The sequence below is a fragment of the Hibiscus syriacus genome, unplaced genomic scaffold (assembly GCF_006381635.1).
Source record: "Hibiscus syriacus cultivar Baekdansim isolate YM2019G1 unplaced genomic scaffold, ASM638163v2 tig00113722_pilon, whole genome shotgun sequence".
Lineage (NCBI taxonomy): Eukaryota > Viridiplantae > Streptophyta > Magnoliopsida > Malvales > Malvaceae > Hibiscus > Hibiscus syriacus.
Window position 1 is genome coordinate 809,029 of NW_024063469.1, and position 27,871 is coordinate 836,899.

General features: G+C 35.7%; 2 protein-coding genes, 1 long non-coding RNA gene and 1 pseudogene across 4 annotated transcripts; 2 read left to right on the forward strand and 2 right to left on the reverse strand.

The window, feature by feature from the left end:
• The first annotated feature begins 4,016 nt into the window (after positions 1–4,016).
• LOC120187047 lies at positions 4,017–4,582 on the forward strand. The gene is made up of 3 exons (XR_005522254.1): positions 4,017–4,157; positions 4,318–4,479; positions 4,570–4,582. It is a non-coding gene; the product is annotated as an uncharacterized LOC120187047 (long non-coding RNA).
• A 4,931-nt stretch (positions 4,583–9,513) lies between these two features.
• Positions 9,514–11,584, reverse strand: LOC120187059 (transcription factor KUA1-like). Its single transcript, XM_039190853.1, has 3 exons — positions 11,155–11,584; positions 10,334–10,542; positions 9,514–10,050 (listed from the first exon to the last, which is right to left on the reverse strand). Exons 1-3 carry the CDS (start codon positions 11,423–11,425, stop codon positions 9,559–9,561), a joined length of 972 nt encoding a protein of 323 aa, XP_039046784.1. The 5' UTR covers positions 11,426–11,584; the 3' UTR covers positions 9,514–9,558.
• A 1,295-nt stretch (positions 11,585–12,879) lies between these two features.
• LOC120187121 lies at positions 12,880–16,796 on the reverse strand (annotated as a pseudogene).
• Positions 16,797–26,019: 9,223 nt separating this feature from the next.
• LOC120187060 (homeobox-leucine zipper protein HAT4-like) lies at positions 26,020–27,642 on the forward strand. Of its 2 annotated transcripts, none has more exons than XM_039190854.1 (4): positions 26,020–26,320; positions 26,545–26,881; positions 26,914–27,060; positions 27,196–27,642. In XM_039190854.1, the coding sequence occupies exons 1-4, from the start codon at positions 26,146–26,148 to the stop codon at positions 27,509–27,511; spliced, it is 975 nt and encodes a 324-aa protein (XP_039046785.1). In that variant the 5' UTR covers positions 26,020–26,145; the 3' UTR covers positions 27,512–27,642. The 2 variants fall into 2 exon arrangements, with proteins under 2 accessions (XP_039046785.1, XP_039046786.1); XM_039190855.1 differs by having other exon boundaries at positions 26,545–26,855; positions 26,981–27,060.
• Positions 27,643–27,871: the final 229 nt, after the last annotated feature.

The following is a 27,871-nucleotide window of genomic DNA, read 5'->3' on the forward strand; positions in this document are numbered from 1 at the left end:
AACTCAGTCACATCTCCATCTCTCACTCTCTCCGGCGACATCCTTCCCCATCTCCGACGACATCCGTCCCCATCTCCGGCGACCCCCTCCATCTCCATCTCTCACAGCCACCCTCTCACAACCATTCACGGCCACAAATAGAAAATCAACCATCGAGGGTTAGTTTTTTTAATTTTTATTTTGAAATTTTTGTATTATTATTAGATAATTAATCATTTTCATATTTTTTTCTTGCTTGATTTGCTATCTAATATATATAGATTAACCATTTCACTTAGATTGCTTAGTAAATTCATTCGGTTGCTGCCAATACTGCTAAACAGTTGTTTAGTCTTTAACCCTATGAAGTTATTATTTGTTTAGTCTTTGTTTTTTGGTTGAAGTAATGCACTTCATTCAAGCTTCAATTTGCAGAAGAAGAGTAGTTTATTTCAAGAAACTTAAATTTGCAACATGAAAATCGCAACTCGAAAATGAAATTTGCAACACGAAAATCGCAACTCGAAAATGAAATTCGAGTTGTGAATTCAAAATTCGAGTTACGAATTTCATTTTTGAGTTGCGTTTTTTGTGTTGCGGATTTAAGTTTCTTGAAATAAACTACTCTTCTAGAATGTTGTCCTTGAACCTACACTAAACATATATGTTGTCCTTTTTGTTTATACTTATGCTTACTTCTAGAATGTTATCTGATGCATTTTGTGAACTATGATAGAATAATGACTTGGGTGAATACCGGGCTAGTTTGAAAGTATCATATTTGGTTTAATAGTATTAAGATTAGATAAGATAATCTATATTTTCCCTGTTTAATATCATGTATGTTTATTGTGTATAATTTATAGTTTTTGGTATATTATTAGTATATCTAACTTAGTATTTTTATTGTTTTTGTTAGGAATTTTTTTTCAGCTGCATTGACTTTAAGGAATAAATTAAGCCTAGCCACTACAATTGCGTTGAAAATTACACCTATCCAAAGAAATTTGTTTGAGAATACTTGTTTCAGACCATAGCTGAAAGTACAACATCTGAGTGGAGATGCTTTGTTGACTCATTTGTTTCTACAGACCATGACTAATGATCTACCCGAGGGGATACCACGTGGCGATAAGGAGATATGGTTTCATTTTCCACCGGTATATACTCGTTTTGGGCGGGAGGAGTTTTGCTTGGTCAGTGGTCTACGTTTCAGATGATACGATGAATTAGGTTCGTACACTAGTCATATCGCCACCCCATCATGGTTATTTCGGGTTTTTCTTGACCTGGCAAAGGTGATGTCCACTTTACATGTCAACGATTTGAGCATATTACTTCTTAGAGATGGTTTTACTCGGATAAATGACCTTGATATTATCTAAGTATGCCTTTTGTTACTTTTGTATGTCGGTTTTTTAGCAAAACATGGCAGACAACCTATTTGTAAGGATTTAGTATTATTGGTAGATGACCTAGATGCATGGAACGTGTTTCCGTGGGGTTCATATATATGGAAAGCTACTTGGAAAAAATTATCATATGCCATTGAGGACCGTCGTAGTTTGCATGGGCATTGTTCCAAATACACTTTGGTAGGCTTTATTTGGGCCTTTAAGTTAAGAAATATATAATGTTTCCAAAATTAATTATTTGTTTAATTACTAAAATTAATGTATATTATATTGTAGATTTGGATATTTGAGGCATTTCTCAGCGTGCGTACTTTTGCCATCAAGAATTCAAATGATATTCCTAGGGCTATTACTTAGAAGATGATCTAGCAGTTGGATTGGGATGAGATACTAACATATATGACGATCGATGATGTAAGTAAACACAAATACTACCATATATAAACAATTTATTACTAGTAGACATTTGACTTTATTTGGGCTTTTATATTGTTATGAGGCAAACTATCCATTACAGACATTGATACCCACAGAGGCTGAGGTTGCCACTGATTGGTGGCAAGCTAGTAGGCGTTTTTTTATAGGACGGATGATGAGCACCCCCCACTTTTTCATCGAGTCGATTCTTTACTTTGACACCGAGACCCATCACCTCATAGAGCCGATTCTACATCTCGACACTGAGATCCATCACCTCTAGTCGATTCTACACCTCGACACCAAGATCTATCACCTATTCCATCACATCATCGAGTCTCTTCTCCACCATCACTTCATGTTAGACGACCAGCAAAGATGCCATGATATTTATCTCCCCGTTCTCCACCTCCATGGTATGAGTTAGGTGTTTTACGTGATGAGGTCGGTGCTTTACATGATGAGGTCGATGTTTTATGTGATGACAATGGTGCTTTATGTGATGAGGTAGGTGCTTTACGTGGTGAGGTAGCTGCTTTACATGATGACAATTGTGCTCTACGTGATAAGGTCGGTGTTTCATCGTTGCAGAATGAGGTGCGTATTCTACACGATGAGGTAAGTTTGTTTAATTTTATAAGAAATACTACACTAAAAATGCTTATAACCTTTTTTTCAACATTATTTATTTATTTACTGATTTATGTATTAATTTATTTTTATAGGCCCGATGATAATATGTTACATGATGACCACTATAATTCCGAGTAGACCAGCCATATGCCTTCAGATATATGGATAACGTTCTTCTTGCACGACGGGGTTTACGCATCAGACGTCGTGAACCTGTCATTACGTCTCCTTTCACCCCAATAGTTCCAAGACTGCGTAAGAAGAAGTATGATCCACATACCATTGTTCAGGATCCACCTCTCATCGTTCAGGATCCACCTCCCATCGTTCAGGATCCGCATTCCATACTATGTAGATATATTGGTAAACCCCCTCTTGTGCCCGGTATACTGGATCTGATATGGCTTTTGTATTAATTACCAGTCAGTACCATTCCTCAGCATAAGATATGCACACTACAGGACACAGTTAAGGATAATACCGTTTGGGCTAAGACCGCAGTTGATTTTTATCTACACGAGCGGAGCAAGGGGTGCTTCACCGACATATGCAAAATCGACCATACACATTTATTTCTTAAGCGGTCTTGGTGGGGTGTTTTATTAGGGGTTGAAGATAGAATGGGGGTAAGTATTATATTCTTTTTATATTGATTTTGATTATTTTTTAATTTATTAAATTTACTAATATATGTATTTTTTTTATAAAACAGCATATTGATGCATGGGTAACACAACTTCTGATTTTAAGGAAATTGAAGAAACTCAAAAAGATGTGATAGACTATTATGCCTTCGTCTTTTTACTCAACTCACTTGCAGGATCAGAGAGACGTTTCATATGCGTTAGGTAATGGTAAAGCTATCATTTATCTTGAGTGGTGGGAGGTCGATAAGGTTAATATTTATTTTTACATATTTAAAGGTGTTCATCAAATTTATTTGATTTGCACAGTTAAAGTATTATTTATATTGTAGGTGTTTATCCCTATTATGGAACGTCGCCATTGGTTTCTCGTCGAGCTTCAGCTCCCATCACTGAAGACGATAGTATATGACAACTATTTGAATTACATACCATTGTCTGCTTTGAAAGATATTATTTGTAGGGGATGGATCGATCTTTTGTCTAAATACTTGGATGGGATTGCTTATTGGACTAATTCAGGAAACGAGAAGCCGAATAAGTTCAAAGTTACAATAATGAGAGACGAGACAACGCCATAATAAGCGTCAATAGCCAGAGGGGATTATGGTCCGTTTGTATGCATGTGCTTGGAACGTATGACGAGATGAGGCAAACAGTTTCTACCTCCGACATATAGAGATAGAGGTGCAGTAGGGTTGTGGTTTCAGCATTTTATGGCTAGAGAGATATAAACGAGACGTTGCCTACCTGTATCCAGTGGTTAATATGCGACAATATGACCATGTGAGAATTTCCTTTTGCCTTAGTTCATTATTTTCATATCTGAATGTTTTGGGAATTTTTACATCAGTTGGATTCTTTAAAATGGCTACTTGTTAACTCTTTCTTTTGCATCCCTTATATTGTCCATATAAATTATGAATTATTTCTTTTTTTTCAGGGACGCTAGATTTCATATTCTGATCACTAGCTATCAACTGCTGGTGTCTGATGAGAAGTATTTTCGACGCGTGAAATGACAATACATGGTATTATATGAAGCACAGGCAATCAAGAGTTCAAGCATGTTTTTACATTTACCTTCTAATTTGTTTGTTTCCTTGTTAATTATTTACTGCAATAGATTACTCCATCCAGTTACTTGGTGGTTTTCCCTTTTTTACTTTCTCCTATATTCTCATATACTCGGTTTTATCTGGTATTCTGATTGCATTGTGGCTTTGCAGTATAAGGTGGAAGACACTGCTTAGTTTCAACTGTCGTAACCGCTTGCTTCTGACTGGTACACCGATCCAGAATAACATGGCAGAACTATGGGCCCTTCTGCATTTCATCATGCCAACCTTATTTGACAGCCATGAACAGTTTAATGAATGGTTTTCTAAGGGGTATGTTCCTTATGCTAGCCTATTCTATTCTTTCACCATCTGACCAAAAATAAATTTTCTTATTGATTGCATCTCTTTCTATATCATCAGAATTGAGAATAATTTTGAACATTGAGGTACTTTGAATGAGTATCAGCTTAACAGATTGGTGAGTATTTTTTTCTTGCTTGATTTGCTGTGAGGATGAAGTTGTTGGACTTGTAAAGACTTTTTCTTGTGTTTATTATAGTTTGATTTATCAAGGAGCCAAAACTGACATTCTTTTTTCCTTATATAGAAAGAATCAAGTGATGTCAGGAGTACAGCTTAATAATGCATGCCTAACTGCAAAAATGTATGCATCCACACATAAAATACACATAAAGTTGTTTATGTAATGTTCAGACGATTATAGCTATAAAATACAGACAAAAACTAGGATCATATTAGTGCTATTAATATAGTAATATAAGCTTACTTTATACAAAGTTACCATTGGCACGTTCTTGTTTACTCTATTAGTACTAATATATATATATAACTGTTATACAATCATGAATACATAATACAATGTTTGCATCTAAAAATCACCTAAGTTAATAGTCTCAAAAGGTGAAGGCGATTGTGATTTGGATTTGGATTTTGATTGCGATTTTGATTTCCCTTTACTTGTCACCATATGAGCTTTGGATTTTATTGAAGATCCATATTTTGGTGGAGGAAAAGATGATTGTGATGGAACTGGTGATCCACAGGTCAACCTTGTATGACCACTTTTCTTGCATCGAATACATGTCGATATCTTCTTCTCTTCACCCTTAGATGGTATACGATCGTAATTTTTTGGTCGGCTAGGTAGCCTTCTATCCATGACTGGTGGCAAACATGTTTGTAAGTCATCTCGTATGTCACACTCAGAAGGATGTGGAATAGGGTAGACAATCTCGGCATAAGTCTGTCGATATACTTCTGTAGTGTAGCAATCCATAGCGTATGCTCTTGAATCGTCTTGGTTTAGATGAAGAACAACTTTTATAACATGGCCACACGGATAACCAGATGTTTGTCATTTCATACAACTACACGTCTTTGTATTTAGATTGACAAGACCATTTAAGTTATTATCCAAGACTTCAAATAAAGTGTTTGAACATGGTTTAACTCTCCATGACGTTGACTTCACAACACGTTTCATTATTTTTTTTCAGTCCATGGTGTAACACGACATTCCAATGTTCCTGTAATTTTAAATAAATAATACTTAGTAAAATCTATTAAATATGATAAGTTACGAATTTAAAGAAATAATATATGCATTGTTTCTTTTCTTATAGTACCATTGTTGAATATAGGCTCGAAAAAAACTCCATTAACATAGTAATGGGTAATTTTCGAGAATGACGACTTAGAGCGTTGATTGATTCTACACTATTAGACGTCATGAAACCATATCTTGCTCCAAGTTGATGTACTCTTGACCATCTTTCAAACCCGACATATTTTAGTGTTTGAGCACATTGAGGCAAAACACGTCTTAAACAATTTATATGCTTATTAAAATCCACTTCCCGATAAGCTTTTACATCCTTCCAGTATGTCCATTTGTGATTTTTTATACCGGTAGACCTTGATTTTAGATTTATGTACAAATGAACACCAAAAAGTCCATGAAAAGTATCTGGGAAACACCTTCTAATAGCATTATCAATTGAGTTTGTCCTATCAGATATGATTGTCAGATTACTAATAGGACCTATGCAATCCCTAAGATATCCCATAAACCATGTCCATGAATCAGAGGTTTCAAATTTGCCAACACAGTAAGCTATTGGCAGTATCCCATTGTTAGCATCCATGGCTACTGCTAATAAGTTTGTTCCTAGGTATCGACCTTTCAAATGTGCTCCGTCAACTATAATAATTGGGCGCATGCAAGTAATAAACGAATGAATCTAAAAAATAATATACACAAAAATATAATCATTTAAATGTGAACTGCATGTAACTAACAAAAATGAGTCAACAAAATTATATTGATTTACTAATCGTAACACCAATGGTGATAAACAGTAACTCAAAACGTCCATCTCTATCTGTTTTGATATGAGTTACCGACCCAAGATTTTTCAGCTTTAAATTGTGACAATAAGCCGGCAGTTGGGCAAACGATGCTTCTGGCGACCCCTCAACAATTCCAAGGCATAACATTTAGCTCTCCAAGCTTGAGAATACGAGATACTAATCTTGAACCGAGCATTCATGTTAGTCATAATTTCATGACTCCGATATACCCTACCATTCAAAAACATCAACTCATCCAGAAAACCACACAACACCTTTTTGTTTGCCTGTCTATGGTGAGGAAAAACTTGGGTTCTTGAACATGTATGTTTATCAATAAAAGTCCTAACTTGAAACATTTCGCAATCTTTTATCCTCTATGAAATCATAAGCCGCGTACAGTGTTTGTCAATCCTACACTTTGTTTCGAAACGATCTTTGCTTGATTTGTTAACTTTTAGTTGATAGTCATCTTCCACACATTTCGTATACAAAGTTATCTTCAAGTATTCCTTTGTATCAAAACAATCATCTTTCTTGATACAAATAACTTTTGTGTAACAATCAACTGCTATCTTTACCAACTCTTCTTCCGGTATCGGAAGTAATTTTGGCATATTCCAGTTATACTCCCGTGGCTCTTTCTTCTTCTTCTTTTCTTAGGGGACTTCTTCTTCTTTTTCTTTTTCTTCTTCAGGGTTATATGAATTACATAATGGATGTTCAACATGTTCATTCACAGCCGTAACTTCCTCCTCATTATCATCAACAACATCTTCATCTGGGTATTGACCAATATCAAATCATTATTGTAATAAGCAGGGCATGTTTCTTCTTATTTACTTTTACCCCAAATCTAATCTGAAACATCATCAAAATCCTAGTATTGACCAATATCAAAGTCTGGGTATTGACCAATATCAAAGTCCGGGTATTGACCAATATCAAAGTTCGAGTATTGACCAATATCAAATTTCGAATACTGACTAGTACTCATATTTTTATCTGTTGGCTCATCATCGTCTAACTGGTCAATACGAAAACCAGAATTTGGGTCTGTAAATTGATTGGGATTTGGATTAGGGAAAAGTTGTGGATTTTGAGATTGTATTTGGTATTGGAAATGTGGTGAAACAAAATTTTCTTGGTGATGAAACTGTGGTGGAACCATGAAATTTTGAGGTTGATAACAACGTTGTACATTGTGAGAACCATAAACTGGGCTGAAGAACTTAGTTGATTACTACCCGTTACTGACCCAACTTCACTACTTCTAGGTTCAACAACATACAATGTAACATCATCTTGCGAAACACTAATGTAAGCAATGAATGTTCAACATCTTCATTTTCGGTTAACAAATAAACTTTACTCTTCTTCTGATAAGATAGCCTAAATCCACTTAGAGGCTCTAAACTCAATTTCTTTAAAACACGTAACATTAGATTTTCATAAGTTAACTTTTTTAATGACAGTTTTAGTTGAAGATTCATGGGTAAAGGCATATATTGTAAAACACCATTAACATTCTCTCTTGACCCTCCATAACACAAATCTATCCAAACATACCTTTATTAAGTTGATACTTGATAATTTGGGAGAGAAATCACTGAAAAATTATATAGAAATAAAATTATGTAAAAAAAATAGAGATGGGGAAGGATGTCGTCGGATATGGGAACGGATGTCGTAGGAGAAAGTGAGAGATGGAGATGGACTGAGTTGCGATTTAGGGGTTTAGGTTATGAGTTTTGCTTCTTCGTAGTTTATATACCCAAAACATTTGTGTTGCGAAATTAAAAATTGTGTTGTAAAATTAAAATTTGCGTTGCGAATTCAAAAATCGAGTTACGAAAATGAAATTCCTGTTGCAAAAATGAAACTCGCGTTACGAATTAGAAAATTTTGTTACGAAAAGGAAACTCGTGTTGTGAATTTAAAAATCGAGTTGCTGAAAAGAAATTTGTGTTGTGAAATTGTCAAATTCGAGTTGCGAATTCGACTTCTGTGTTGCGAATTCCAAATTCGAGTTGCGAATTTGGAAACTGTGTTGCGAAATTGGAGTTCATGTTGTGAATTCGAAATTGAGTTGCGAATTCGTTAGTTATTTTTGCAAATAAAAAAAATTGTTAAAATCGTATATTATAAGGCATTTTCGGTCACTCAAGTTATTTTCTCTAATAATAATTGTCTTTACCGAGTCTGCTCCCACATCTTTGCAGCTTGCAACTTGCCAAACGCACACTCACCGCAACACACGCCGATTAGCTGCCCATTAGTCCCTAGTCTCTTTTCGATAGGTTTACCTATCTAACATTCATATATACTGACGATCAGCTCAACAACAACTCGCCTACAAAATTCAGAATGACATTCCAATATCTGATCTTATCCAAATTTTGTGAATTTGGATAATATTCATATTAATTATAAAGAAATATTTTATTTTTGTAACTAAACAAGTTTTTGTGTATTGTTTTCTTTTTAATCTGAGTTGAGATAATGACATCTTTATCTATTTGCATATTAAAATAATTATAAGAATTCAAATATTCATAAATAAATAAATACAAGTCGCCGATATGTTTCATAAATCTAATTCCAAAAGGAGTGTCATTAGATGATAAAGTCTTGTTGATCTTATAGCTATATCAAAGCTTATGCTCCTATTGGGAACTAAAAGCCCAAAGCTTCATGGATTTTCATTTTCATTGCTTGAACGCCAAGTCTTGCCTAATAATTTAACGTACTCAATTGTACGACAGTAAAGAACAAGGACCTAATAATAAAAAGATTTGATATAACACTAATCAAAATTATATAACAATATGATTAATTGTCTTTAATTGTTTGCTTATTTTTTAAAAGATTAATTGATCCAATTTTAAAATAACAAGTACTTATTTAGGTTATTTCACAACAGAAATGTATAACAGTACCAAAATCGTACTGCTCGTAATTATTATCCTATTGACAACAATCTGTAAAGCTCACAGACCCTGAACTAACCTAAGGCGGAAGTTGAAGATAGAGTTGATCTTAAACTGCATGGATTGGGCTCCCATTTGAACTACGAGAAGCCGGATTGGCATGGAAAGCAGATTGCCTGGATGATCCATTGAGTTTTAATGAAAGTGACGATGGGCAATTGTCACCGATACATTCTCCCAAACTCAGTTTCGACATGCCCACCAGCTCGTCAACATTGATCGGGCTTGTCGAATGTACTGCTGTTGGCTTGACCACTTCATGTGTATCGGTCTTGGTCGGCTCTGTATTGTAACCCATCCAATACGGAAATGGAAACGGAAAGAATGGTGGGTAGTAGGCAGGATGTACTACCGGGAAACAGGGTTGCGAGCTCTCCATTGTTGGAGGAACTGGTTCCCCATCGTTTGAATCATTGGAATCCATTGATTCGTCTTCTTCATCCAATGGAGGAGGAATACGCAACTGGTCATTGCTCTGTGTTTCAGCCTGCGGAGGGTCTGCAGCGAACAAATCCTGTGATACCATTGGTGTATCATCCGACTGCAAGAAAGCGAAGAACACCCCGAAATAACATGATTAAAATAAGCAATGTTACTCGGACTCGGGATTAAGCGCACTAATGAAATGATAAGCTCCAACAACAGAGAACAAATCTTCACGGGCAATAATGCAAGCCTCAGTCCATCCTATTCATACCTATTTCATCGATTCTTATAGTGGTTAAAAGTTGTTAAGAGATTCAACTAATCAACCGAAAATTGTGTGTCAAATTTGTTATTCATACGACAAATGAGGTATCATTCATAGAGAGAAGGGTACTAACTTCATCCGCTACGATATCGAAAAGGCTGGAACGCCTTTTTCTCCTAGAAACATTGGACTGCCTGATGAAATATTTCTGAGCATGGCTAGCTACTTGAGTAGGAGTTCTTGATACAACATAATTGCGAGAGATTCCACGCCAATCACCTTTCCCAAGCTTCTGCAGACCAAGTAGAAACATCCGATGCTCCTCTTCAGTCCAAGGAACACCTGCAAAACAAATTACAACTCAATTCAACAATCGCGGGAACTACGTAAGCCCTTTCTTACCATACTAATTCTTCTACAAACCGATGAGTGGAATGATCACCTAGCCATTGCTATACCTAGTAAACTCTAGACTTTTAATATCATGACCGACAGTAGATATGATCACTTTTTAGAGTGTCCAAAACTAGAAACATGTAGCTAGCCACCAAGCACACACATATATGTTAAAAAAAACATTATAAGAAGCTCAAAACTCGATTGAGAATAAAATCTGGTAATCATTCATTTGAAATGAAATTAATCCCCAAAAATTCAACAATTCTGCTAGAACCTATTGAGCGGCCCAGACATAAAAGAGATAGTTGTTCTCCTTACAGATCCTGGATATAGATAGGTACCTCTGCAGCATGTGTGCGAGTTACCGTGACTAATAAAAATTCTAAACTATACCATATCTATATTTTAAGCAGAAGCAAATACTCAAGAATTTTGAACTCTTACTCATATCATCATCACTCATGATCTTTAATCTAAGCACCCAACTAATAAAAACTTAAAAACAATTAAGCAAATAAGAAAAACAATCAAAATAGCCCTTGAAAGAAATGAAACCTTTTTTCCTATCACGACTGGAAGACGATCCAGGGACAAAATCCTCAGAAGCATAACCATCGGCGTGATCCGGGCCGTCACCGGGCGAGCCCGACCCGTTTCCGTTATGCGAGACGGAATTCGAGCCGGAAAATTGGGATAAGTTACTCATACTGGCGCTCTTCCGAATCAACCCGTCAGTCAACCGAACTCCGAACAGCTTGACCCCACGGTTCGGACAGGTCCGGGAATTGTGCCCGTTGTGGCCGCAATGCGAGCAGCGACGCGTCATTTTTGAAGGCCGGGTGGTCTCGTTTAGGATCAGATCAGAGAGGAAAGTATAGAGATAGATTTGAATCGGATATTGTATGATGAATCAGATCCGAAGCGCATCCAAGCTTGGGCTTTGCTTTTGAACCTCGAAAAAACGATTTTTTTTCTTTCCTTTATATGGTTCCTTTTTTTTGGACTGTCTGTGTGTTATTTATAGGAGAGAAAAAAAAGGCAGAGACAAGACAATATCCTCACGATACATTATCGTGTCTTTTTTTTAAAATTATTACAGATCAAATAAAATGATCTGGTCCTTCGCGGGGTGTCTTGGGAACATTTAGATACGACACACGTGTACGGAATGATTTTTCCTGGGAAATCTGGATCCAAAATGAAAAGTTTGGTTGATATATCTGGAGCGTCCACGTGGAGAAGCGAATTCCTTTTAAATGAGACGTGTAGCATATTCTAACGGATAATAGCATATATGTTGAAGATAAAACTAAAAAGGATTTATTATACAATGCTTTATCCACTTTATCCAGAGGAACAAATATTTTATCTTTCCTTTTCATTTATGGACCTAACAAAATAAAATTATTGTTCTAATAATCTTTTTTATGTTCTATTCGAAAGTAGTCATTATAATCTATTTTTCGTGGGACCAGATTGCTAATCCACGGCTATGATCTTCTGATCCGAATAGATGTGATTAATATCTACATAAAAAAACAATTAACTTAATTAGATATCAACGACAAATTTATAAAATGGACAACTCTTTTCTGGCGGTTCACAAAGATTTGAATCCTTTTTCCTGTTGGTTTATGTCGATGTATACTATGATCATTTCATTCAAATTAAAATTCTTAAAATATCTTAATTTGATTATTAAATCACGATTCATCTAGCGGGCTATTAATTATATACGATACACGTATACTTTATTTTGAAGATACATTAAAATTATACTTATCATGCTAATATATCATCAAAATGAAACAGTAAACATTAACAAAAAAACAAAAAAGCATGACGAAATGGTGTTGGGTATCTTTGTCTGTCGGTCTCAAAGTAGATGGCATGTGTAAAATGCTGTCAGCCTTTGGAAGACAGGAATCAATGTAACGAGTCCACATCACATGTTGTCCATTTCCTTGGGTTTCTTAATAGGGGAAGCATTTTTCTTGCTGTTCTTTGCTTATATTACAATCAACGTCCTAATGCCATGAAATTAATTCTTAAACAATGTTTTAATTTTCCAAACTTTATTTTATTTTTCTGCCTTTCCATATTGGTCCCTTTATCTACTTGTGCTTAGTCTCATCTTAACATGCCTATGGGCTATGTATATATGATCCACATACTTAATATATGCACTCAATGCTTATGATTAAGAGAATTTATTTCCCTTCTCTATTCTTCTACATCAAAACAGCTGGACTAAAAAAAGTCCTTTAACTGTGGATGTAATTGGCTGGCAACCTGTTCAAACCAATTGCAACATAATAATCTTACATTCTGTTTCATTTTTCTAACATTCGGCATTACCTGGATAGTATCATTACACGAATCTTGAAACACCACCAAAATTATGGGCCATCCTTCATGACCGACGAGGTCTTTCATCTTCTCACGAATCTCCTCCTTTGCCCCCTCACCGGGGTTGCACCAACTTGCATGGTTCTGTCCGGACTTTGCTCATCATCATGGCTCGTTTCATTGGATCTCCATCTCGGTCCTTCCTGTGCATTTCTTTCCTCCAAAGACCTCTCTCCCTGGCTGCAAATATCCAAAACAGGAAACAAAGTGTAGAAATCCTCCACGTTCTGCGGTTAAAAGGAAAATAAAGTGTAGAAATCGAAATCTTCACCTCCAAGAGACATCCATTAAGTCTTCAGTAGGAAGTACATTCCGATGACCATCATCTCTGTCTGATTGACCCCTCTTACCGGAAATATTTGATTGTAAGCTATGTGCCAAACCTTTAAACAATCCAAAGTTACTGCTAGGTGTAGAGGCAGGATTAGCTGTCACCCTTCGGGAATAAGGACAACTTGCATTGCGGACTTGGTTAACAATGCTCATACTCTGAAATGATTTTATCAGGTTGTTTTTCTTGTAGGCGTCTGCTTGAAAGCTCCCTTGAACTCTGACCGATACCTTTTAATGGTGTAGCAAACATGGGGCTTGCAAGATGAATTCCAGGACTAAAGATGTTCTCAAATTTGAAGTTTTTGCTTCCTTCAACATTTGATGATCTTTCTGCATCTGCAAATAACCTCCCCGGGAGAATTGATGTAGATACATGGGTACCGGCTTCAACATGAGCATTGTTGACATATCCACCCAATATTTTAGGAATTTCAGAAATGGGTGGTCTCAAAGGAGTAGCCATATGGTCTGATTGTAGAACAATAGAATCAGAAGTGGAGGGAACCAACAAACTCGCTGATTTTGGATCTTGCAAATCACGGAAACCGGTTCTTGTTGGTATTTCATCCTCCTGATGAGAAGTAACTACTATATCAGGCAATGTTCCGGTCTTCACTTGTTGTTGAAGGACTTCTGGAAGCAATTCTATACCTTTATCCTATTGAAGTGATGATAAGCAAGTCAGTGTATTCTCTATAAAAGCCATTTGCTACAGTAACCCTCAAACTTCATCAAGAACGGAAAAGAAAAGATAAAAATGATAGAATTGAATTTATTTTAATAGCAGCAAAAGTGACAATCAAAGTTTAAACCAACTTACAACCAATTTTTTTTCTCCTCTGACAATGAGATTCCATACTTGATAGAGCTTCGAGAAATTTTTCATCATCAGAATGAGTTGAAATGAAGTCTTCCTCTAAGCTCCAAAGTTTACAATTGACTTGATATGCCTCAACATATCGATAGCGCTGGATTAGTAACAGAAATAAAGTTAATAAGCTCCAGTAATACAATAATACATGTTAAGAATAATCTATTTAACCTAGAAAAGAAACCCTCCTAAAAATGATGTTAGAATCCATTGGATTGGCAAAAAATGAGAATTCTATAGAATCTGACAGTTAAAATGAGAATCACAAGGCCTAAATACAGACCAAGGATCCATGAACAAGAACCTAATTGTTACATCATTCAATGCAGCAATATCTGGAATATTAAGTTAAAATGACATCAGACTCAAGATGATACTATATCCCTTCATTGATCTTGCATAGCTCCGTACATTACCAGAAGATAGAATACAACGAGGAGACTTCCAACAGTAGATGTGGGGTCATTGGTAGCACAACGAGGAGACTTCCAACAGTAGATGTGAGATCTAACAGCTCAAGCAGAGGCCATGCCCGCGCAATTGCAGCTGATTTCCTTTCACGGACATGATTACGCCAGGATGTGAAATCAGCGTGACAAGACCTCACATCTTCCAAGAATTGGTGTCTTATACACCATATTGAGATCTCAAGATGCTGAAAATTTAAAACAAATATTGTGGAAAATATCAATTATTGCATTATTTTAAGATTGTATATTTTGTTTAATTTGTCCAGTGAAATGCTAAAATGAGTATCAATACCGGCCAGCAATAATGTACAGTACCAAAAGTCAAAAGGTGGACATAACCACATGGCCTCAAGAATATCAGATAAATGAAATGACCAAACAAAGCCATTAATTTCTCACATACTCCAAGCTCCACCTGCCATATTTTCTACTAAGCTGATTTTCAAGATTGCAGGTTCCAAGACTTTGCCAAAACATATTGCTCCTAAAAGATGCTAAAATATGGTTAAGCATTTGCTTAACAGTCTCAAACCTGCTTTGTCTTCAATATGCTCTCTTGAAGGTTGTGCAAGTCATGAAGGTTGTGCAAGTCATGAAGCTGTGCTGAAAGACGGCCCTTGAAAGATGAGTCCAAAACTTCAAGTACATTGGATAAGCTGGCCAGATGTACAGAAAATTTTAGGAGTGAACCTAACCTATTTTTCATCTCTTCTACTTCAAGATAATCTGATAACACCAGTTAGGGAGACCAAAGCGCATTGTTTACACAAAAGACTAAATAGAGCATAGTTCTCAAAACATTTCATAAAATTTCAAGGATACATATACGTTAAAGTTCTGTTGCTATGTTTTTAAATGTCCACTTAACCCAATCCTTGACAACCTTCTCATCCAGCAACAAAGCAGTGCAGCATCGCTGGACACAGCAGTTTCATCCATACATATATCGGTAACATCTGTTCTTTTCTGTTAACGGAAAAATGGATTTCTAACAAACAACCAAGGCAGTTGTAATCAGGACATGTTATAAAAAAATATAAGCAACCCTGCAATGTTAAAACGTGACCAAAAGAATAGCAAAAGGATACAATGACAAATCAAAGAAACCAAGTTATTGTCCAAGGCTACATCAAAGAAAGTATAAAGACGCTGGACATCAGATGTGAGTTGATCATTTCTATCTTCTTTCTCGTGAAACCTATCGTCACATCTTCTAGATATGAGGCCGGCATCTATGCACTCATCGAAAAGGCGAAGGCGAAGTCTACTGTTACCACTTTTTATCAATGTGAGTCTAAAAATTGGACAAACATCATAACGTTGACTACACTCCGCGCATAGAGAAGCATGTCCACAAGAGTTCAATGCATACTGTTCGTAACGTCCACAGCTTCTTAAGTCTCTAGCTGCTCGACAGTGCTCAATTTTCGCCTCATTGACTAACTCAGCGAGGTCAATAGTTGCCAAGTGTTCCAAAGCTTCCTGAAATTGAAATTCGAACCTAATATAATTTCCCATATTCAAAATCTCCGATAAACAGCACTATCAAGATATGTATTAATTTATTCTCACAAATTCAAAATACACGAGAAGCTATAATTCATTTCAACATGAATTGCTTTTGTTAATGCTTAATTGAACTTAAACCCTAGTATTTGCAACAACAAAAAAAGTTCCTAAAGACCGATTCTATGCAAGAAAATGTGAACTTAATCCGCTTGTTACAGCACCATTGCAAAGCTTCAAAAAATAATTAAGAAGTAAAAACCCTAACACTAAAAAACGTAAAGGGCCTAGGGTTTTTGCAGTTGAGGGCTAGGGAAGAGTACCTGAACGGCTCGGCTACTGAAGTTGGGTTGAAGGGGAAGGGAAGCTGGTGATCTAAAGATTCCGCCATTACGTATGGGGGTCGAAGAGAAAAGCGGACCGTTGATTTCCGATTTCTGCATTTAGTTTTTCAATTCCGGTAATGGATTTGCCTGGGGAAAGTGAGTAAAGTTTGAGAGTGTTTTCAAGCCTTTAAGGGCTTAGGGCTGGGCTGAATGAGCTGCAAATTTTAAATTGGAAAAATAAAGAAAATTATTATATAAATCGAAATTTGAATCATTGGTTATTTTAAAATTAAAATGCCAGCCAAATTGGTGTTTTCGCCCAAAAGAACGGTCGGGCCGGGTCGGGTCTTTCGGGTATGGTAACGTCTTCTTCCATACCTTACATTATAGTATCAACATCAGCCAACTCTATTAAAATTTTAAATTGTAAAATATTTTAATTGATTTATTAAATTATTAATATTATTATAATTAGATGATTTTGTAAATTTATCATTCTACTTAGACATTAAATATTAGTTTGGATTTGATCACGTATACAAATGCTTCATATATCTAAAAGGTAAACAGTTATCAACATTTAATATGATTACTTATTTTATCAATTACATTATATCTAAAATGCAATATGTATAATATCTAAAAGTCGACAACATAAACATTCAATTAAATATGTTCATTATTAACTTTATTCTAAAGTCCTCTACGCTAGGGTTTCCTCTGCCTTTTGGCTGTGTGTGTAGCTTTCTGAGTTTTACTCAGTCTTCTAGTCTTTTGCTAGTGGTTTTAGTGCTGTTTTTTTTAGTAATCTTAAGGGATTATGGGGGAAATCGAGCATGAACTTGAAGATTTATCTTTGATTGATGAGGAGGAGCAAGATTTGATTTTTAACGCCTACGGGGACTTCCATGCAAGTTTCTTTTGATAATTGTTTCGTTGGACACTTTCTTAATGCTGCCATGGTTAATTTCCAAGCAATGAGGATTACGCTAGCGAATGTTTGGCACCCTATTGGTGGGATTTCCATTACAGAATTGGGGGAGGGGCTTTATTTGTTCAGGTTTTTTTCACGAGATAGATGTGCATAGGGTAGATTGGGAGGGGCCTTGGTATTTTAATTCGCATATTTTGATTATGCATGGAATGCAATCAGGCGAAGATCCGATGAGGGTGGAGTTGAATGCGACAAATTTTTGGATGTTGATCAACGATTTACCGGTAGGGTATATTTTAGAACAGGTGGCAATGCAAATTGGTAATTTTATCGGTGTTTTTCTAGAATACGATGCGTCAGTGGTTACTTTAGGCTATCGGGGCAGCATGCGAATCCGGGTGGGTGTGGATGTTAGGAAACCATTGAAACAGAAAAAGCGATTGGCCCTTTCGAATGGTTCTACTGGTATGTTAATTTCCAGTACGAAGAATTGTCTGCTTTGTTTTATGTGTGGTAAATTGGGGCATAGGGAGAATTTTTGTCCGTTGAGGATTTTGAAGGAGAAGAAGGATTTGGTGGCATAGTGGGATTTCTCGATCCGCACACCTCCTCATAAGAAAGGACCAAAGATGAGTCCATGGCTGAAGGATAAAAGCGAGAATGGTGAGGTAGTTTCTTTGGTTGGGAAGAAGCGTGAGAATTCTCAGGATTCATCTTCAGAGTTGAGGAGGTTGACGAAACTTTGGGTGGAAAACACGTTTGTGTCAAAAGATCCTAACGTGGAAAGGACATGGGATTTTAATATCGAGATGACATGGGCGGAGGAGAAAGACCCTTTGAAAAAGTAGGAAAGTGTGAAGAGGCAGCGGAGTATTCCAGTGGCTTTGGGCGACCTTAAGAAGCAAGTCACTGAGATTTCAAATATATCGACAGGCTTGAGTACCCAGGCCAGCCGGAGCAATGAAAATACTTAGTTGGAATGTCTGAGGTTTGGGGATGCTTCGGACAGTTTGTCGTCTCTGGAATTTGCTGAGAGATGTTAATCCCTCTGTGATTTTTTCATGGAAACAAAACTAAATAATTCTAAAATGGTAAAGGTGAGGAAATCGTGTGGTTTTTTGTATGTAGTTGAGGTTGATTCGATTAGGACGCGGGGAGGATTATCTTTGGCTTAGAAGAATATGTATGAGGTAACACTTCGGTCTGTGTCAAGTTCTCATATTGAATTTTTGATTACTTTGGAATTGGGTGGGAGACAATGGAGGTGTGCGGGGTTTTATGGTGCTCTGGAGGTTCAACATCGAGAGGCATTATGGAATTTTGAGTCTTCAGGATGGGCCAAATATACTGTGGTTAGTTATATGAGATTTTAATGAAATTTTGTATTCGTTTGAGAAGGAATGTTGGTTAGTGCAACATGAACGACAGATACAAGCGTTCCATGAGGTGATTGCTGATTGAGGTCTTTCGGATATTAGCTTCGAGGGATAATGGTTTACTTAGGATCGGGGTCATCTTGCTGAACTGTTGTATGTGAATGACTGGACAGAGGTTTAGCTACTGACTCCTAGAGAAGTATGTGTGGTGATTTCTCTCTTAAACATCTTTTTAATTCTTTTTTCGACCATTGCCTTTTTCTGTTGAATACTGATAGGGGAGAGGTGGGCGTGCGAAGATGTCATTTCAAGTTTGAGGCATCTTGGTTGCTTAAAGGAGATTGTGAGGCTAAAGTGGAGCGATTGTGGAAGGAATTAGTAGGCTTGATGCCAGAGAAATTGAGTTATGTCTGTTGAGGTTTAGATATGTGGTTCAAGAGAATTTGTATCCAGAAACGCCTTACAATATTAGATTTTAAACGTCGTTTAGCAGAATTGATAGAGTTGACTCCAAGTGATGAGGTTTTAGGTGAGATTGTGGAGACAAAATTGCAATTAAATTTGGAAGCAGATAAAAAAAAAGCTATACTGGGAACAAATAGCGTGTGCAAACTGGTTGACGTCTGAGGATAATAATATGCCTTTTTTTTCTCTCAGTTTTTCTCTCAACGTAAAAGATGAAACAAAATTGTGGCTCTTACAGAAGAAGATGGTACGCGAGTAGAGAATTATGCGGGTATCGAAAATCTAGCGTTGAATTACTTTCAATCTTTATTTGATTCAGTTTTTTGGGCAACCAATGATAGCATTTTAGCAAGAGTTCGACCGTGTATTTTCTGACGGAATGAATGAGGATTTGTGCAAAGAGTTTACTTATGAGGAGGTTACATTTGCTGTGAAATCATTAAGCCTATTAAAAGTTGCAGGTGAAGATGGTTTGGGAGCTTTGTTTTTTCAACGCTTTTGGCATTTAATCGGGGTTGATATTCCAGATTTTTTGTATTGGTACTCTACAAGGACGTTACGAGATGAGTTTAATAAATCACACCCACATCGTTCTTATATCGAAGGTGTTTAATCCGACAAAATTAAGTCAATTTTGCCCCATTTGTCTCTGTAATGTTATCTACAAGATTGTCTCAAAAATGTTAGTCCATATAATGCAACATTTGTTACATAACTGTATTAATGAGGCACAAAGTGTTTTTGTTCCTGGTAGACTAATTTTAGAGAACATTCTTGTGGCTTATGAGATGCTACACTCGTTCCAGAAGAAGAGGGTAGGCTATACAGGTTACTATATGTTGAAACTTGATATGAGTAAAGCATACGATCGAGTGGAGTGGAAAATTATGTGGGATCTTATGGGGAGGATGAGGTTCTCAGCTCAATGGATTGCTTTGGTCCAAAAATGTGAGTACAGTGTCTTACTCAGTAGTTATCAATGGAGTTGCAAGTGATCATATTGTTCCAGGACAGGTTCTTCGACAAGGAGACCCAATGAGCCCCTATTTGTTTTTGATCTGTAGTGAGGGGTTGTTGGCTTTGTTTCAAAGAATGAATGATGAGGACGAGCCTTAGGGTGTTTGGCTCAACAAATATGCACCTCGAATTTCTCATCTTTTGTTTGTTGACGATAGCATTACTTTTGGCGAGGCAATAGCACGAGAATCGGGTCGAGTAAAGGAGATTTTGAGAATTTGTGGAGCCAGTTTTGGACAAGAAATCAATTTTGTTAAGTCGGGTCTCTTTTCAGTTCAAATGTTATATAAGAAAATCGATGGGATGTATGAAGAATTTTTAATGTTTCGGTTGAATCTAATCCAGAAAAATATCAATGGAGTTGCAAGTGATCGTCCTAGAGTGACAAATCTCTTCCGGCGTTTCAAAGGCTTTTTAATATCCGGTCGAACTCTGATACGCATAATTCCTTTATAATTCATATTAACAACAAAGGAGTCGTATTCTTGAAAAACACCAATGAAATTACCTAAAAGTTGAGCAACAGCAGTCGAGACAAATCTTGGGGGAACGTCATGAATTTGTACCCATAGATCAACACTATCCAAAGGGACTTTCGTTGGGTTCTCACCCTCCTTTAAACGATGAAGGATGAACATATGAGAACTAAAGTTCCACGGTCCTCCTGACTCAATCCTGTCCATATCAACCTCATGATAAAGTCTAAAGAGGTACCTTCACCTACATCAGTTATGGTTATTCCACCAAGGGGACGCCATTCGCCCGCCAGAGTTGTGCGCATAGCCTGAAAATGGATAGCAACCATCGTGAGAAAAGACCCTACAAAGCAGTTTGTAAACGATAATCTTGAATTCGTTCCCGGCGATTCCACGGTAATCACATCCTCCTCCTCATCCTCCAAACTGAGTTCGGCCATATTAGTTTGAGAATTCGGATCCATTAGCAAAAGAACAAAAAGGGTAGACCAAAAGCGTCTCAGAGATACGTGCTACTATCGCAGAAGAAAATGTATAAAAAAGAGTATTATTTTCAAAATACCAACCACAAAATCAGCATCTAACACTGCTTAATTATACTTATAATCTAAGCAAAGTTGCATATCTTTCAAAATACCAACCACGAAATCTTCATTTGATTCAGTCAGTGATAGTACATTATTTTCGAATTATATAATCATGGAACTATTAATTAACTTCAAACATTCCTCAAAAAAACGTTGTACGAGTAGTACAATAGTTGTTAAAGATGATGCTTTAATTATTGGGGAGATTGATAGGTAGATTAGTTAACAAATTAACATTAATAAAACCCCACTTGCACGGGTGGGCAACTAAAAGCATGTGCCATGATTATGGGTTTGATTCCAGAATTCACGCTCTGACCAGCGAATTCATTCAACCGCTTTTGTTTGTTTGTTTATTGATCTAATCATAACACTAATCTTTTATACGCCGACAATGAGCCAACGTTTGCTGTACCATCGAAATCATGAAGTGGCATATACTGATCATACACTTCATAACATTTAATTAAAAGTATATGATGTTAGGTATTTATATAAATTAATTCATGCATATTTTGTTTTAGGATCAATTACGTGTTTAATACTTAAAATATCAGTTTTGATCCGTTTTGGTATCTAAACTTTCAAAATTTTCAAAACAATACTTAAAGTTTAATTTTTGATTCATTTTTGTATCTCGTGGTTAAAAACTTTAGTTGTTGTTTCATATTAATACCGTAGTTCAAAATTTAACGTTAAGTTTCGAAAATACTGAAAGTTTAGTTACTAAAACGGATAAGAAAAATGATAGTTTAGGTACTAAACAAGTTTCTAATGACAGGTATCAAAATAAAATAAAAACTAAACGTTAAGATATAATTTTGAAAAAATTAAAAATTTAAATTCTAAAATATACAAAAATTAATAATTTAAATACCAAATGCGTAATTTACCTTTTGTTTTATTGGTTTCAGATTTCTTAAAACTGTGGTTTTTAAAAAAAAAGTAGTACAAGGGTCGAGGGCAGTAAAAATAAAGAAGCCGTTTTCTTCAATTTTTTTATTTTATTTTCTTGAGTTTTTTTGAATATTTTTATTTCGTTTTTATAACAAAATAATATATTGAATATTGAATGATAAATTATACAATAAAATATATTTTATAATAATATCTAATACATTCTGAAGCTACATAATCTTATCTTAGTTCAATTTAATATTTTTTTATAATATTTATTGTGAACTAGTAAGAGAATGACAATTATCTTTCATGTTTATTTTAACGAGACAAAACTTTTATTCCACAATGAGAACGTTTAATTACTCATGTTATAATCTTTAATATTTAATATTGAAACTTTTAAGAATAATAACTATTCGTTTACATCGAAACTCATACGTTGATATTTAAGAAAATCAGATAACACAAAGATTTGAGTATCTGTTTGAGGAGGACATCACCAATTCTTTCATTTGGATGCATGTTGGAACCCTCATTCATTGGTTTACGACAGAATTCATCACACATTGGACATTAGATAAAACCGAATGTCCAAATCAAGAGAGTTGTAATAAAATGTGTGTACTCCACTTGATTGGGAATAACATGGGACTATTGGGTGGGGGTCTTGTTCACGTGAAAATCACATGGGGGAAGATACACCCAATAATTTGACAAGGATTGTGTTCTGACAATGAAAGTATAATTTTATGGATGATTCGGCCAAATCGGAGTGCCATAAAACTTCATAAGAAAATTTTCTTTTATCAAAGATTTCTTTTGATATTTTCACTTTGATACCCATACGTTTTCACATTATTAGCTGTTTTTCATGACAATGGAACATAAGAAGAGAATATATATATATAGGAAATAATTTTCTTTTTAATCTTTAAAGTTATTTGATTTCTTTTTTTTGTAAAAAAAATTAATTTAGGAGTTTACAGATTAACCACCAAGAATAACAGTGATAGAATTTAAATTTAACGTTACAAATTCAAACTCTTGAATTTTAACTACTTGTATCGACACTCGTTGATATTAAACTCACTTGATGAATTCGTGATTAAATTATTTTAAATATTACCAAAGTTTAATTATAATATTGTTTTTATGAAAAGGGGAAGAGTTAAGAAGAAGGCAAAGAGGGACCGATTTCACGTGCGTATCACAAGCCTCGTACGGGGAGGGCTTGGCCTGCCGTAAATCATTTTATTGTTTATTAAAAAAGAACAAGGGAGATGGATGGATATTGTTTGATAGTGTCGAGTAGAGATGTATTATTGAAGGGTCCCAAGTAAATAAGGGAACACGTGGGGACAGATTTCACGTACTCTCGAGAGGACGCCCTCAATCATCACCCCACATTATGTCAAAAGTTCAATCTTTCTCGACCGTCCGATGTGCTTGAATCCCATCTGGTTAAGCTTTTTTTATTCTTCTCTTTTGAGTGCCATAGTTTTCTATTCCTTTGGAAAGAAAACAATTTCAAGTTCTGGGAAGGTCACGGATGTTTTCCTTATACCACAAATAATTGATAATTGGAGGTATTAATTGGCATTTGATTGAGTTTAAAATATTTCAATTCAATTCAATTGATATTTTTATTAATAAAATTTAAATTTAAATCGAGCCATTAAATATTTTTAAAATAATAGATTAAATTTAGTCATTTTGGATGAGAAGTTTTAAATTAATTAGATATAATGTTATAATTATCTCTTTTATATATATATATATATATATATATATATAAAAGTCAAGTTGAATACCGATTTTCACCTAAAAAAGATTAATTTTTTGATAGAATAAAACCTTCTAATATTTTAGTCGAGTCAGATATGAATATATAATTTTACATTTTGGATCAAGTTCAAATGGATTGAAAACTCGATCCAACCTAATCTATGAAAATCCGTAATTTAATAGATTTTTTACTTTTATTTGAAACCTCAACTTTTTTTATTTTCATTGATAATTTGAGTTGAATTAGTAATTTAAGAATATGTCAAACACATTTAATTCTTTTGTTGAAAGATTAGTAATGATGAATCTATAAATGAAAAGAACACACTCATTTGTATCTTAAATATTGGCATCCAAAGTCTACGATTGGAGTTAGGAGTGCGGTCTATTCTTAAATTTTTTAAATTCTCTTACATTTTATATTTTTTTTAATTTTGGTTAGTTATCTAATTTAACACATCTTAAAACTTTATAACTCTATATTTCTTAAAAAAATTAATATATCTTCTTAAATCCGTATCCTTTGACGTTGGTCCTTTGGAGCCTTGAGCTGAGCATAGCATGGACAATATTTTTTTTTGAATAAAAGAAGTAAAACTATATAGGATTAGTCCTCTTCTGTCAACGTGCAATTTGCAGCATCCTGTTGGACTAGATCAATCACTTCCGGTGGTGGGGTGGAGAAAATCATATGAACTTCTCCTCTATTCGCGACAATCTTAGTTAGTCTATCCGCTACCTTATTTGCAGTCCGGCTTATGTGCTTTAAAACAACGTTACAGTCTCTATTAATCAACTCATTCACACGGTCTATAAGAGTAAAAATCGAACATCTCTTAGAGTTTTCTTTTAACATCCGGACAGCCTCCAAACTACCTGTTTCCACTGTGATTTGCTTCTCTCCTAGATTTCAAGCATGAGATGAAATACCTTTATGGATACCCCATAACTCCGCTTTAACTATAAAACATATTTCGATCACTTTTGAGAATCTAAGCATCTAACTACTATTCGAGGATCGAATGACACTCCCACATATCGTAAATCCGTTTCTATGTCACGGGACCTATCAGTATTAACCTTACAGGAGGCGGATGCCAAGCATCAAACATAGTAAATGAGTGATGAGAAGGTTGAATAGTTAAGTTGACAAAGACAATTATTATGTCTGTTAGTGAAACATTTACATCATTTACATGTATAAAAATAAAAGAGATGATACAGTTATTATTATTATTGAAACCAAAGTCATAAAAGGTGAGTGGATTTTCATTGTTGGAAAAACAATATTTGTCAGTCGTCATTGATGGCATAGACAACAATTTGATCTCTTCCCTGAAAAACGGGTTAATTTGTCTTAAAATTCAAAGTCAAGAAGAAATGATGACTGTTCACTAATTCAAACATGCTCTCTCTCTTGCATCATATTTTCACACAAGATACATAAATATCCCCTGAAAATTCGGAAAAAATCAGATAGATTATATTAGCAAAAATTCAGTGACAATCTTTAAACGATTTCAAGATATTTATCCTAAAGAAATTACAGAGTTCCATGTTTAACCTTAAAAAAGAATGGTGTCTGGTTCCAATCATGACCATCCACTCGTATGATTTGATGCTGGTCTAAAGCATCACTGGCATCGGTTCCCAATTATATACAGAACAGCACAAGGTAACATGGTCCCCACAAATGGATTTCGATCGGACCGTTGATAGGGATGTAACATGGGATCATGGCCGTTGGTTGAGAGGCAGGAAGGGCATGGAGAGTGAGGCGTTCAGGTGAAGTATTGGCCCACTAAGTCCTTCTGGTTGGGATTCGGAAAGACAAATAATTAGAGTATCTCTGATCGCATTTAATTTTTTTTTTCTAAAGTGAAATTATTTTATGTATAAATTTTAATATAAAAAATTGTATATTTTAATATTATTATATGTTCTATATAATCTTCTATTCTTCTCTTACATGTTCATCATCTTTCAACTCTATCTTCAACTCTCCCAAGTTCAAAATATTTTCCATCCCTGAACTTTCTATACAAGAAAAAGTGTGTTTGGCAAAAGAAGAAGAAGAAAAAAAAACTAAAGATGGTGGGAAAGGAAGATCTGGGTTTGAGTCTTAGCTTGAGTTTTCCCCAGAATCACCACTCTCTACAGCTTAATCTCGGGCCTTCTATTGTTCATTCCACTGCTAATTCTTGCACTTCTCCTTCTGGTTTAACCCTAAGCAAATCCTCATGGAATGATTCTTCTTCTCCTTCAGGTTTGTTTTATTGTTTCCTCTGTAACTTTTGTTCTTTGCATGGTATAACATCTCACCGTTTAGATCTCGTTTACCCCCTTCTTTTTCCCGAGAACCAAACGATGCTTCGGTATCATTTTCCCCTGATAAATTAAACCCAATCCAAACAAAAAGAAAAATAGTATAATTTTTTTGTGCTTTTTTGACAATAGTATTCATTTCCACTTTTCTTATTTTACGTGCAGATCATAACTCGGAATCTTTCCGGGCCGAGGCTGGATCATTTTTCAGAGGAATCGACATCAACATACTGCCATCGACAGTCGATTGTGAAGAAGAAGCTGGAGTTTCATCTCCAAACAGCACGATATCGAGCTTGAGTGGAAAAAGGAGCGAGAGAGAAGGGAACGGTGATGACCTCGAGATCGGAAAAGCCTATTCTCGTGGCATCAGCGACGAAGAAGACGGCGACACTTCGAGAAAAAAGCTTAGGCTTTCTAAAGACCAGTCTGCTACTCTCGAGGAAAGCTTTAAAGAACACAGCACTCTCAACCCCGTAAGTCCTTGCTCAAAGAGAAACCTTCAAAATCACTGTTTAGTTGCTAAGAATATAACTATTTTCTCAGTAACCAAACACGAATCACTTGGGTGATGAACGAATGGCTTTTACTATATTTGCAGAAGCAAAAATTAGCATTGGCTAAGCACCTTGGATTACGACCCAGACAAGTCGAGGTGTGGTTTCAAAACAGAAGGGCAAGGTAAGAAAATTTCTATCACTCTTTGGGCAATTACGTAAATTCGGGATTTTGAGGTTAGTAAATGAAATGACATTTATGTCCTCTGGGTTTGATATTGTTTACTAAATATAGGATTTGGGGATTATTTTTGAGCAGGACCAAGCTGAAGCAAACGGAGGTTGATTGCGAGTTCCTTAAGAGATGCTGTGAAAATCTAACGGAGGAGAACCGACGGTTGCAGAAGGAAGTCCAGGAGCTGAGAGCACTGAAACTTTCCTCCACGCAGTTCTACATGCAAATGACCCCACCAACCACCCTCACCATGTGCACATCATGTGAGAGGGTGGCGGTCCCACGCAACCCGCCATCCACCGCCGTCGATCCACGGTCCCAATACAGACCCATACACGTCAATCCTTGGGCCCCGGCCGTTCCTCACCCGTTCGACGCCCATGCAAGGGCATTTCGGTAAACGTGAAAGGACTCGTGATGTTGGGTCTAAAAGATATGGTGGTTAGAATGTGGATTTTGGTGGGTCTTTCATGTTTTGTATTGTCGGCCCAACCAAGCTTTTGACATATTTAATTAGTTTAATTTAATATTTTTTGGTGTTAATCAGCAATGTTAATTACATCTTCCTTATTTTGTATTTTTCTCGTACATAATATATAGTTTTGGGATTGTGTGGGGACAAAAATTGCACCTGTATTATTGTATCTTTGCCAAGCATTTCACATTTCTATAATTAAAACTACAAAATTATTTAGTATTGAGTTTGATCTTATCATATGTCATATTTATCATACAAAATATACCATCATATACATACATA

Bases quoted from the DNA above. Each gene is read 5' to 3' on its own strand.
- LOC120187059 (XM_039190853.1), bottom strand. From the start codon at position 11,425: ATGACGCGTCGCTGCTCGCATTGCGGCCACAACGGGCACAATTCCCGG. The intron at 10,543-11,154 runs GTTTCATTTCTT...TTTGTTTTGCAG, and splicing joins CAGTCGTGATAGGAAAAAAG to GTGTTCCTTGGACTGAAGAG. The intron at 10,051-10,333 runs GTTAGTACCCTT...GCTTTCTTGCAG, and splicing joins TCGATATCGTAGCGGATGAA to TCGGATGATACACCAATGGT.
- LOC120187060 (XM_039190854.1), top strand. From the start codon at position 26,146: ATGGTGGGAAAGGAAGATCTGGGTTTGAGTCTTAGCTTGAGTTTTCCC. The intron at 26,321-26,544 runs GTTTGTTTTATT...TTTTACGTGCAG, and splicing joins TGATTCTTCTTCTCCTTCAG to ATCATAACTCGGAATCTTTC. The intron at 26,882-26,913 runs TCAAAATCACTG...CTAAGAATATAA, and splicing joins CCTTGCTCAAAGAGAAACCT to CTATTTTCTCAGTAACCAAA.